Source organism: Microtus oregoni, unplaced genomic scaffold (assembly GCF_018167655.1).
Source record: "Microtus oregoni isolate MIOR12 unplaced genomic scaffold, Mior012 000022F_ref0000154, whole genome shotgun sequence".
NCBI lineage: Eukaryota > Metazoa > Chordata > Mammalia > Rodentia > Cricetidae > Microtus > Microtus oregoni.
The window spans coordinates 23148159-23160412 of record NW_024543081.1 but is presented as its reverse complement, the minus strand read 5'-3'; the positions used below and the strand labels follow the sequence as shown (position 1 = coordinate 23160412).

General features: G+C 40.4%; 1 protein-coding gene across 4 annotated transcripts in view; it reads left to right on the top strand.

Moving 5' to 3' along the window:
• The window catches only part of Khdrbs3 (KH RNA binding domain containing, signal transduction associated 3), a 139152-nt gene that overhangs the window by 92372 nt on the left and 34526 nt on the right, over nt 1–12254 (top strand). For all 4 annotated transcript variants that reach the window (XR_005976176.1, XM_041672480.1, XM_041672478.1 and 1 more), the window contains exon 7: nt 5123–5205. Coding sequence is in view for 3 of the 4 variants with exons in the window: in XM_041672480.1 (XP_041528414.1) it covers nt 5123–5205 (83 nt within the window). In the remaining variant the exon portion in view is untranslated. The remainder of the gene's footprint in view (nt 1–5122; nt 5206–12254) is intronic.

The window sequence follows — 12254 nt, the reverse complement described above, 5'->3', positions numbered from 1 at the left end:
TAGAAACAGATTCTCTAGCTAGTTGAAACAACTGCAAGAGGAGCCAGAGTTCAAGGTCACCCTCTGCTACGTAGTGAGTTCTAGGCCAGCCTGGGCTACTTGAGATAGTTTCACAAAAAGTAATGGTGCGGGGGATCTGATGTTTAGAGACTTAATAAGCTCCACCATTCTTCACCCACCCTTGTTCATTTCTCTGGTTCTCTTATTCTCAGTCTGGGAACTCTCAGTAAACGCAGTAGAAGAGCACTGGAGTCCCAGGCAACTGTTCCTTAACCCTGTCACCTTACGCTTTCCGTGTACCTGTATTTCCATATAGTGTCCACTGAGCAGATATCACTGCTGTAGTTGGAAGAAGTACAAAATACATACTTCGTAGCCAAGTCCAATAAAGAAATCATAAAATAAAGAACTGCAGATTCATATTGTGAAGTATAAAACACGGATGTTAGTCATTCAGTGAGCTGAACAATTGTGTTCTTAAATAGTATTGCAATAACGTGGCATAAGAGTTGAGCAAGGATTGAATGGCATAGTATAGAAGTAAAATGGTGCACAGCATAGCATTTTAGTTAAAATTTTAAATTTTAGTCATTTATAATCTTAAATACATATCAGAACTCTTTCCTTGAACTACCCAGTTTTTACAGACATTTAACATGTTGCTAAAGAAGCCATAACCTGTGTATTTCCCAAACTATTTGTACCCCACAATGACCTTCTTGCACACCGACTTTGCACATCATCTTTTTTTTTCTGCAGTATTGCCAGACAGGGATTTCTGCAACACAAGGTAATCATGTCACTAAAATCCAGATGTCTATTCTTTAACTGGTCCTCCATGACGCAGCTCCTGGCTTTTCATCATCATTCCTCTACTCTTGTCTTGCAGTGTTCATTCCAGTTTGTAGCATCCCTGGATACAAAAGGTCTGTTCCTCCATTACTTTACACCTTCCATTCATTCTGAATAATTCTTAAGACATTTCTTTGAAAAGAAAATACTAGGTTTTCTATGAATTCACATTGAGCTTCCTTTGCTTTTCTCAGTTGGTCTGGTCTGTCTCACCATTGACATGATGAATTACAAGGCTCTCTTTGGCTGTCCATTATCTCCACTTCACTTCATTGTATGAAGCTCACTCATTAGCCGTAGGAAAATGTCCATCATGGTGTCTATGTCTAGCACAGTGCTGGAAACAGGTTAGAGAATGCATGAAAAGTTTAAACAATGATTGGAAATGTTCCTGATATTAGTTATTGCTAGCTTTTAGCTTAGTAGTTGGTCAGAATTCATGTTGTTATTTTGCTACTGCTTTGTTATGAAAATCATCTCAGAGTTTGTTTTATGGCCACTTTGCATTGGCCTCTGAAATATCATAACCAAATTAGTGATTTACCTTTCACACTGAAGAACACCGTGGCTTGTTTCTGTGTTACAATTTTATTCCTTTTATTTGACCGTCCCCCATTTTGTATTCATTTCTCCCTTTTGACAAAACATTCTGCTGTATAGGTAATCACGTATAATTTATATAAGACTTACACCTGCAAGTTGGTAGTATCTATTTCTGCTGACACTTGTTTTATAAAATTGGAAGATTTTGAAACCTTCTATTTAGATAACTGTTTTTTGTAAATTAAATGAAGTGAGTCTGTAAATGCTTTCTAAAAGTGAATACATAATGACCGAGTCAAGATAGTTAGCATTTTGATATCCTTAAATAAAACTGTACCTGCAAAATATGTCCGATTATTGTATCTATTTCTTTTTAATTTAAAAAGTACTGGGGCTGGAGAAATGGTTCAGCAGTTAAGAACACGCACTGCATCAGGAGTGTACTGGAATTCTGTTCCCCCAACCTCACTTTCCGGTGCTCTTAATCCCCTGCATGCCTGCAACTCCAGCTCAGGATTTTGATGCCCTCTTCTGGCCTGATGCACACCTGAATTCGTACTCACATACACACACAGCAACACACATATATACATGAATAAAAGTAAAATATTTTAAGAGAATGAGTTAATCACTTTTGAACCTATTATGTGACTCTCCTGTACATAGTAACTTTGACATTCTTCACCTTTTTTGAGTTTTATTAAAATTCCAGGAAAAAGGTGTAGATGTGGGATTGTGGTCTACCATTTGAGAATGATTGATGTCAGGATCATTATGAAGTTCATCATATGCTGGACATATATGTATACTTCTTATCCCTCCTATATAGTTTGAGGATTTATATAAATGTAAAAACAGAATTTGATGCAAGGATGAGCTGCATTGAGTGAGAGATTGTACAGTCCGGTAACTAGTGTTGATGCTCCTTTGACCACGTGGTGCATTTACCTACTGCCAGGGACTGTGCACTGATGGTCAAAGGTGTTGTTCACAAACGATTTAAGTATTTTAAAAATACCAGTAAACCCAGAGACACCATGTAATTAACCCTGGAAACTTAGAGCCAGCTATAGGACAAGAGACAGTGCTTTTGTGGCCTAAAGACTAGTGTGTGACATGTCAGATTCCATTGTACAGAAACGTTGTTTTTCTTGACTGTTTGGAAGCTCACGGCTCTTTAGAAATAACAGTGAGAGGCAGAGGCAGAGGCAGGAAGATCTCTTGTGAGTTGAAGGGCAGTGTTCTCGACATAGAACTCTGTCTCAAAATTAACCAACATGGATAAAGCATGTCTCCCAAAGAATGATGAGGCCTGGCTTTAATCTTGTAGTTACTGTCTTTTCCTGGTTGAGTTATAAGAATCTTTTTCTATTTTGGAGAGTAAACCAAATCCCATGTGTTACTGATTTTTTTTCCCCCATGAAGTGGATTATCTTTTCATTTCTTTTAAATAGTGTCCTTTGAAAGTTGAAAGCTTTGAATTTCTCTGAGCTCCATTTTTTCTCCATATTCCTCGGCTCTGTGCTTTCGCTAGTCTGTCAAAGAAATCACTGACCCAAGGTCATGATGGTGACAGTGTTTAGTCATGCTTACCTTTTGTTCTCCAAATTCTGGAACTGCTCACATGCAGATATGATGCGTGATGTGTTGATGTTTGCATATGATGTGAGGTTGTCATCCAATTTTATCTTCTTATGTGTGGGTCTCTCTGCAGGGGTCCCAGCATTATTTATTGAAAAGTCCTGAGTGAGCTGTCTTGAAACTATTGTTAAAAAGTGAATTGCATTTAAATATGAATTGTAATTTCTGACTTTCTTTTTTTGTGTGCCTGTGACGGTGTATTGCTTTGGTTACTGTAATTATTCTTCAAATATATAGACTGTTTTTCTGATCCACTGTCATGCAGGTGTGTTTTGCTGTTATTGGATGTATCGCTCCATAGTTACATATTTATCTTTGTATTGTCCTTTATGTATTTCTAAACATGAAATTTTTTCATGTAGCTTCAAGTTACTAACAACTTCTCCTTCTTTGAAGGGCTCTCTCTGTTTGCTAAAATGTGTGTCTACTACTGGTCCTTTTCTGGTTTTGCCTGCTATGCTTCTGAATCGTCTGTTAATTTGAAGGAGCGTTTCAGTGCAGTGCACCTCACCCACTCTTCTGTCTGAGCCTCTTTTGTGTCTGGAATCTGGGTTCTCCTTGTCTTCTAGGTGCTGTCCTTCCTGTCGGGATGTTCTTGTGTTACCAGGTACATGTCTTTGGCAGGGTTTTCTGCATTTGCCTTTCTGGCTCTTATGGTTATGGATCTCCGTGGTTTTATTTTTGGAAATGTTAAGCTTCTTAGGTATGTGAAGTTTTCTCATCAAATTGGGAAAGGTTTGAACTGGTTGTTTCTCTGAATATTTTTCTGCTCATTCACTGGGTACTGTTCACAGGTCTCTGATGCTATGTTCTTTCTTTCCGTTCTTTGTTCTCAGCATGTCTGTGTTCAAGTTCAGTGACTTCTGTCCAGTGTTTCTGCTGATGAGACCAGTGACGTTTCTGCTTTATTGGTTTCCAAGCCAAGCATTTCCTTGGCCTCTCTGTCCACTGATAGGCTCTATTTGGTGAGGTGATATACTGAGGCTTTTCTTGGTCATTACAGTTTGTTTAGCTCCTTGGCTATGTTCAAGATGCTGGTTTAAATTCTTTGCCTAGCAGATTGAATGCTTTTACTTCCTCAGAGACAATTTTTATTAATAGCTATTTTTCTTATAGAAAGACCATATTTTTTTGTTTTTATTAACATGCCTCAAATTCTTGTTTTAAACTAGACACAATATATATTAATCATCAACTCTAGGAATCACATTCTTCCAGGATTTGTTATATGTTTTATGTTTAGGACTATTCAAAACAAATTCTGTGACATATGTATGCATCAGACGCTGCCCCTTTAGTCTCCTCTGCGTTAACTTTGTGTCTGGCTCCGGATGGGTGTATGCTTAGGTATATTGGCACTCATACCCGGCACTTACCCAGCCAGTTTACCCTCAGCTCTGCTTTATAAGTCCATTTCTTCCCCATGCTGGATCTCAGGGTCAGCCAAAGGAAACAGTTCTGGGCGTATGGCACTGAGGTGGGCACAGCCCTCTAGATTTCTGGGAATATTTTGGATTTTTTTAATGCTTATTAATTAACTCATTTGCCCAGTATTTCTCCACAGTCTCAAGCAGCTAAATTGTTAAACAAGTGGCTCTAATTATTTTCTTCAGCTAACCCCTAGGGAGTGAGCCGGTTTGTACTAAAGAGAGTGCCAAGTCAGATCAGATGAAGATCACTCACTGGGAACCGTTGCTAAAGGCTTTTCCAGTTGCCTCACTGCACCCCAGTGGCTCCCAGCCTGTGGTTGCTAAGTGGAAATATCACACACTTCTGTTCTCACCAAGATTTAGCCATGCTTTCTTCCTTTGTGTGTTTGTTTTTAAATAAATGTTCTTTGGCACTCTGCAGCTCCCTGGTTCATTTTTGAGTCCTGACCATGTAGCAATGGTTTCCAGCACATGCTTGTTCTTTTGAGAGAACGTTGGGAGCTTTTTGCTCTGGCCATTGGGCTGAAGCCACGACTGCACACCTCACACCATGGTTAGACTCCGTTAGCGTCAGCTGGTACCACGCAGGAACTTGAAGCAGAGTGTTCTTTCTTTCCAGAAGGTCTTCTTAATTTCTCTCCTCTGGTGTGTTTCAGGACTATGATGATGGATATGGTACGGCGTACGACGAGCAGAGTTACGACTCCTATGACAACAGCTACAGCACTCCAGCCCAAAGGTAAGAGTCACCTCTTGCTGCCAAGCCGTGCAGGGAGGTGTGATGTCATCTAGTGGGACTGACTGGACTTATTGTTGTTTCTTCCATATATAGAAGATATATAGATGCTTTGTTTTTTAAAGATTTATTTATTTATTATGTATACTGTCTTCTGCCTGCATGTATGCCTGCAGGCCAGAAGAAGGCACCGGATCTCATTAAGGATGTTTGTGTACCACTATGTGGTTGCTTGGAATTGAACTCAGGTCCTTTGGAAGAGCAGTTAGTGCTCTTAACCTTTGAGCCATCTCCCGCCCTTTAGATGCTTTTCTAGGATGGCCATTTCACTGTGTTAATCCTGTGGATCTATGAGCATGGAACGTATTTCAATCTTCTGATGTCTTTCCAAGTTTCTTTCTTCAATATTTTAAAACTTTTATTCTACAAGGTTTTTTTTTTTTTTTTTTTTTTTTGCTTTCTTGGTTACAGTTATTCCAAGATCTCTGTTTGTTTTAGTTTTTGTTGTTTTGAGGTGATTGTAAAAAAGGTACTGTTTCCCTAATTTCTTTTTCAGTCTAATTGTATTTGCATATAAAAAGGTTATGTAATCCACATGAAAAAGAAACTGAAAGATAAATTCCACATAATCATCTCATTAGTTGGAGAAAAGGCCCTTGACAAAACCCAACACACCTTCATGTTTCTTGGAGAAACTATAGTTATAGTGATACATCTCAACAGTATAAAGGGAATTTACAGCAAGCTCACTCTAAAATCCAGAACAAAACAAGGCTATCCACTCTCTCCACACCTATTCAATAAAAGCCTTGAAATGTTTACTGGAGCAGTAAGACAACTGAAGGAAAGCAGAATTCAAACAGGAACGGAAAATGTCAACGTGTCTTGATTTGCAGATGGAGTGATTTTATATATGAAGTCATTAAAAACTTCATCAAGAAACTACTAAGCAAATTAGGAGAATTCAAAATTAATACACAAAATCAGTGCACACTGACGGGACTTTCTTTTTTAGACTATTTTATGTTCTGTATGTTTCTTATATCTTGATAAAGGCACCTCTATTTAAATTAGGTAAATTTTCTTTTATGATTTTATTGAAAATATTTTCTGTGCCTTTGACTTTGTTTTTCTTTTCCCCTCTATCTCTATTATCTGTAAGTTTGGTCTTTTCAAAATATTCTAGATTTCCTGGATATTTTGTGTTTGGAGTTTTTAAATACACACACACACACACACACACACACACCATTTTCTTCAATTGAATTATCCATTTATTCTACCCCATCGTCAAGGCATATGGGGAAGATCCCTCTGAAGTGTTTGTTTGACAGCCTGTCTTTCGTTTTCAGTTTTATTTCAGTCTGTGTTTTCTTTGGTGAATCTATTTCTTTGTTAAATTCTATTTTCATGTCTTGAATTGTTTTCTTTATTTCATTCCATTGGTTGTGCTTTCATGATCTTCTTTAAGGGCTCTATTCAAGTCTTCTTTATAGTTCTTGTTGTTTTGAAGTTCTTGTCTTGTGCTTCAGCTTAACTACTTTCTCAGGGCCTATTGTAAAAGGTCTGTTGGTTGCTGGAGGAGACATACTGCCTTGGTTGTTCATCTTTCTTTAAAGATATAAATAATGTACATCTGATCTAGGCATCTGGAGTTCTGGTGTTTGAATTCTTTCTTGGTGTAGTTACCTGGTCTCCTTTTTGTTAGGTCTGTCCTATGGTTTCTGTTGCCACTCTGGGTCCTGGCTAAGTGTGATTGTGAGGAACCTACTAGAGAGAAATTCTGGGTCCCATTCTAGTGTGGTGTGTGTGGGTCCCTGTTAGAGTGAGTTGTTCTGCGGGTCAGTGGGAGTCACAAAGGTACAGAGGTGGCCTAGAAAGAAGTCTGAAAGGAGCAACAGGAATTAACTTGGAGGATGCTGGGTCTGCACCAGGAGGCCATGTGTCAAGGGGATGGAAGTGGCCTTCTTATGTTTTCACTTTGGTTTTTCATGGGTACCAGTCCCATCCTGCATAGTTACCATAGTAATAGAGGAGAAAACAAGCACATTGTTTTTTTCTTTAGTCCACAACCATGCAAGACTCCAGTCCAGAGTGTTTCCTGAACTGCCTTAAAGAGCCAGATTTAAAGCCCTTACTAATAGGACAGTAATGTCACAGTGAGTCTTTGGTAAGCAGACAGAATGAAAGCAAGTGACTTACAGGTAGTCTAAATCAGGATAGGAGTTTATTGGAGTTTAAACCATTGCCCACATGACTCATTCAGTCTAAAGGACAATGGCCAGAGTTGGGTCTGGGCTGGTGGAGCTTGTGATCTTTTCAGTTTAAGTGTTGTGGTAATACATAAATACAATGGGAGGCATTCCTTTGTCATTCTTCAGTCAGTGGTTCTTGAATGTCTGCCATATGCTCGGCACTGCTCTTAGTGTTTGAGGCCTGAGACTCACAGAGCCGTCATAGAGCCAGTAGCCGGAAAGCTCACTGGCTATAAGGAAACAGATGTAAATACTTAATTGTAAGCTATTATGAGAAGCCTGAGAAGTTTCATGTTTTTCTTGGAAAGACTATAAAATTCCAGTTTGGAATTTATGAATATATCTGAGAGAATAAAGGAGAGTTCCCAGATGATGGTTAGGGAAAGGACTTCTTACCAAGGTAAGGCAGGCACAAGAGACACCAAACAACAGCAAAATACCTTGTGTGGGGAGCATTCATAGTGTAATTCGGATGGAAGATTCTCTCTGGGAGCTGAAACGTAAGACTTGGAAGCAATAGGGAGCTGAGAGAATGGCGTGTTTAGACTTGAATCTAGAGAAATTAATTAGCCAATAGTATCGAGAAGCTGGATTGGCAGATGCTTAGCATAGCTTTGGGCAAAATCAGTTAAGAGGCGGCAGCACTATAAATATAAACCCGTAAGTGTCAGGAAAGACTCGCTAAAGGAAACAGCTTATAGGCCAGTGCAGCCACCTTCTCTGAAGTGAGGTTTCCAAGTGCTTCAGCTGACCCTACCCAGGAACAAAACCCATGAGACCTGTATGCATGCGCAGTGCAGAAGGAGCCTAGCCATGTGGAACATGCACTTCTTGGAGAAGAAACTGGTTCAAACAATTAGATTAGTTGCCAAACATCATTCAACTGTGAAACAGAAGCCAGTGAACCTTGATCTGCATGACATAGAATAGACTTATGTAACCTGCTGCTTTTTAGTAAATTAAAATGAGATTGCTTTTTTTGTGCAGTTGTCTAAAGAAATGGTTTTTTTCTTTCTACTAGTATGTAATAAAATACTACAGTACTGTTTTCTCATAGTTCTGAAAGTGAGTCTCAAGGTCAGCATGTCAGCAGCTCCTTTTCCACCCGAGCCTTCCTCTCTGATTGGCAGCTGTGTCCTCTGTATCCTCACAATGTATTTCCTGTGTGAGTACATCTTTGGTGTCCTGTGTATTCAAGGTTTGTCTTAGGAGAACATTTATCAGAGTGGATCAGAACTCATTCTTAGACTTCATTTCAACTTAAACTACTCCTGTAAAGGTCCTCTCTTCAGTCACAGTCATCATTAGGAGTTTTGGGGCCCAGGGGTTCAGAATAGAACTTTAGGGGGAGGGTACTCATGCCACATAGGTACTATACTATGATGCATGTGCAGCATGTGTCTAAAAGTTAGGAGCCTGATATGAAGCAAAATATCTCTAGTGTCAGCATGGAGATCATCCCTCCCTTCTCAGTATCCCCTAAAATACTGCTAAACTAAACCTTGAGATGCCATCATTTACATAGGTTCAGAGAGCTTGTCTGAAATTCAACGCAGGGCCCACCAAGTGGTAAAGCCCTCTTGGCCCATATTTCATCCTCCTTCCTCCCTTGTTTGATTTCAGCTGGTTTTACTAATTGCCTTTGTATTCCCAATTCTTGATGTTCTGGTGTTGGTGTTTTCCTCAGAAGGCTCCTATGCCGTGGCCGCTCGTGCAAACTTTGAACCTTAGGAGGTGGGGCCTCACTAGAGGAAATGGGGAATTGTGGGTAGGTCCTTGGGAGGGAGCATCCTGTCCATGTCCCCATTCTGGCTCTCGGCTATCATCAGGTAGAATCATCCTCCTCACAAGCTACTGCTATCTTGATGTGCTGCCTGCCATGGGGGCCCAGTGATGACCAAAAGCTCTGAAACAGTCGACTAAGCCAAGCAACTGTCCCCTTAAGTTGTTTTGAAAGGTATTATGTCACAGGTTAAAATGTCTGGGTCTTTGATTCGGTTCCATGGGTCCTCCTGTCTGTTTTTATGCCAGTACCAGGCTGTTTTCAGTACTGTAGCTCTGTAGTAGAGTTTGAAGTCAGAGATTGTGATGCCTCCAGAAGTTCTTTTATTATACAGGATTGTTTTGGCTATTCTGGGGTTTTTGCTTTTCCATATAAAGTTGATTACCATTCTTTTGAGATCTGTGAAGAATTTTGCTGGGATTTGATGGGCATTGCATTGAATCTGTAGATAGCTTTACAAATTGTCTCCAGATGTTTTTATATCCAGTGGTGGGATCCACTGCATTTGGAATCCCAGCCCATTAAACACTTTTCACATAGTTCAATACTTTAGGTATTTGATTTTTTTTTTTTGAAGAAACCAAATTGAGCATTAAAAACTATCAACACATACTGAAACGGTCTGAAGTAGGCATTGACAAAAGCTAGATCCTAACCGAAATTAATACTCCAGACCAACAGATTTCCTTAATTCTTAATGGAAAACTCCATAGGGGACAAAAAAAGCAGAGGGGATGGGGTGGCTGGTGATGAAAAACCAGAGTGACAAACCTAATAAAGGAAGTCAATGACACTTGCCAAAGTACAGCAAGGAAGCTTCATAGACTGTGGCCATGGGATTTGGCATCACAGGAGGCAGGCCAGGCTCCAGACTGAACTGAGAGGATGGGGGCAAGAATAGAAGATTCATAACAGCCAATAATAGGTACAGAGGATCTATCTAAGCTGTCACTTTGGCAAGATGTCTAAAAAGCAGCTGGAAATGAGCAAAGGCTCCCTGCAGCTTGTGACTTGAGGGTTCATTTGTCCCCTGCCTTGGAGGTGATGGAGTGTGGACGTGCAGAGGTGCTGGCAAGGTGGCCGGGAAGCAGAGATGAGGATGGGGCCCCTTGTCCCTGGCAAGGCAGAAACCTGACGAAGTTCTCCTTGATAGTGGCATATTCTTGTCAGTAAAGTGCAAATGACTGAGATATGACAAATCTAGCCCCCAGTGATGGAGCAGCGACAGTGCAGCAGCTGACTCCCCCAGGAGCCCCAGAGCCACTGTCAGCTTCCTCTTCTGTTGCACCTTCATTACACTGAAAATGATCCAAGAAATTCTGAGGCTCTATCAGGAAATTCTTTAAATTAAACAGGAAAGAAAAGGATTTTCTCCCAATATTTACTAGTGAAGTTGGAGAGAACCTAATGTATGACAAACCTACCAAGTGCTGGTTAGTGTGTCAGGTGCTCTCAAACTCGTCATTGGACTTGACTTTAAGTCCTTAATCTTAGAAGGAGATGCTGAGACAGGGACTGCATTCCTGTCTAGTTCAAGAATAATCCCTGCTGGAAGCCTTGTTCCAGACAGGTTCAATGACCTGGGAAGGCTGTGTGAAGTTGGTACCATGAAGAAATTGTGACCACTTTTGTTCAAACATATGGCCCTGGAGAGCCTGGCCTGTCTTTATTTATACAGCATCAATGGTTTGCATGAACAGTTTCACAATTAGATTTTGCTTCCTGATTTGTTCCTTGCCTCTTTCTCCTTCTGCCCTCCAGTTCCTTTTTGATTTGTATTTCTATTGTTAGAAGCATAACCAGTGTTAAAAAAAAACCATAAAGGAAGTTTTCTGAGGAGGTACACCTACAAGTAGAGCAGGGTGCCCAGTTGGCAGCATTTGTAGTTACAGTGTCTTGCAGTTTTGTCTCTAATGGTTAATGTTTCCATCTGTTAGGGTCTGGGTTCTCACAACTCACCAGCTGAAGCTGGATCAGTTCATTCTACATTTTGAAATATCTTCTCTGGGGATACCAGGTTTTTCCTTATATCATATAAGCAGCATAACTTGAAAGGTTAATTTTAATAGTTGGCACTGTTTATCCCTTGTTCTTATGTCTGTCTCTCTTAACTTGTTATGGCATTGACACAGTTACTAGAAATGAGGGAACTGTGGGTTTCTGTGATTCTTCTTCATTCCCTGACTCTAGACTGTTCCCACTAACTCCTGACATCATCTGTTTAAGAACATTTCTCTAAGACTCTTGTGGCTAAAAACATTCTTTGCAGAACAATTATGCTAATACGTAAACTTCATGACCTACTGTGACTCATTCAGGCCAGCAAGATGGTGACATGGTGAAAGCAGGGAGAATAGGCAGCGCACATGCTCCCAGCGTCATGCCCAAAATAACGCAGCCCCCTGTTCACAGGTCTTTGTCAAGTGGGTCAGGGTCTCCAGGACCTTGCTACAAGGAGAACTATTCATGCTATTCTCAGGCCTTGGTGACCCAAAGAAGTCACATGGCTCCTGCCTAACCCTAGTCCAGTTCTTCTTGTAAGCATGGTAAATATAGGGTGTGTGTGGAGATGGTTGGAGGCGTTTCAATAAATGTACGGAATACCTGAACAGTTGTTACACGTAGAGTCTTTATGCCTTTCCTCCACAAGTATATGGGAACACACTAGGGGCAAAGGCAGGCTCATGGTGATAAATCAATTGCCACTGTCAGTTCACTGTTTAATGTTCTTGAGAATACATGAGATTTATCACCAAGGACTTGTAGAATAATGGTAGTGTATGAAAACAGAGTCCACCAGGGAGATGTACGACATCATTTGGATTTAGCGCTGCCATCTGCTTAATAGTGCTGAGAAAGACTACAGCAGCACTTAGGATCAGCCACTCATAGCAGTGACAGATGCTACGCTGGGTGAGCATGAGGGAAGAGGTTCCTTTCCACACTGGACCGTGTGACGGGCTGTCTGAGCAAGGCAAAGTGTTGCTTTTCAAACCCCAACTTTAAACCTTCAC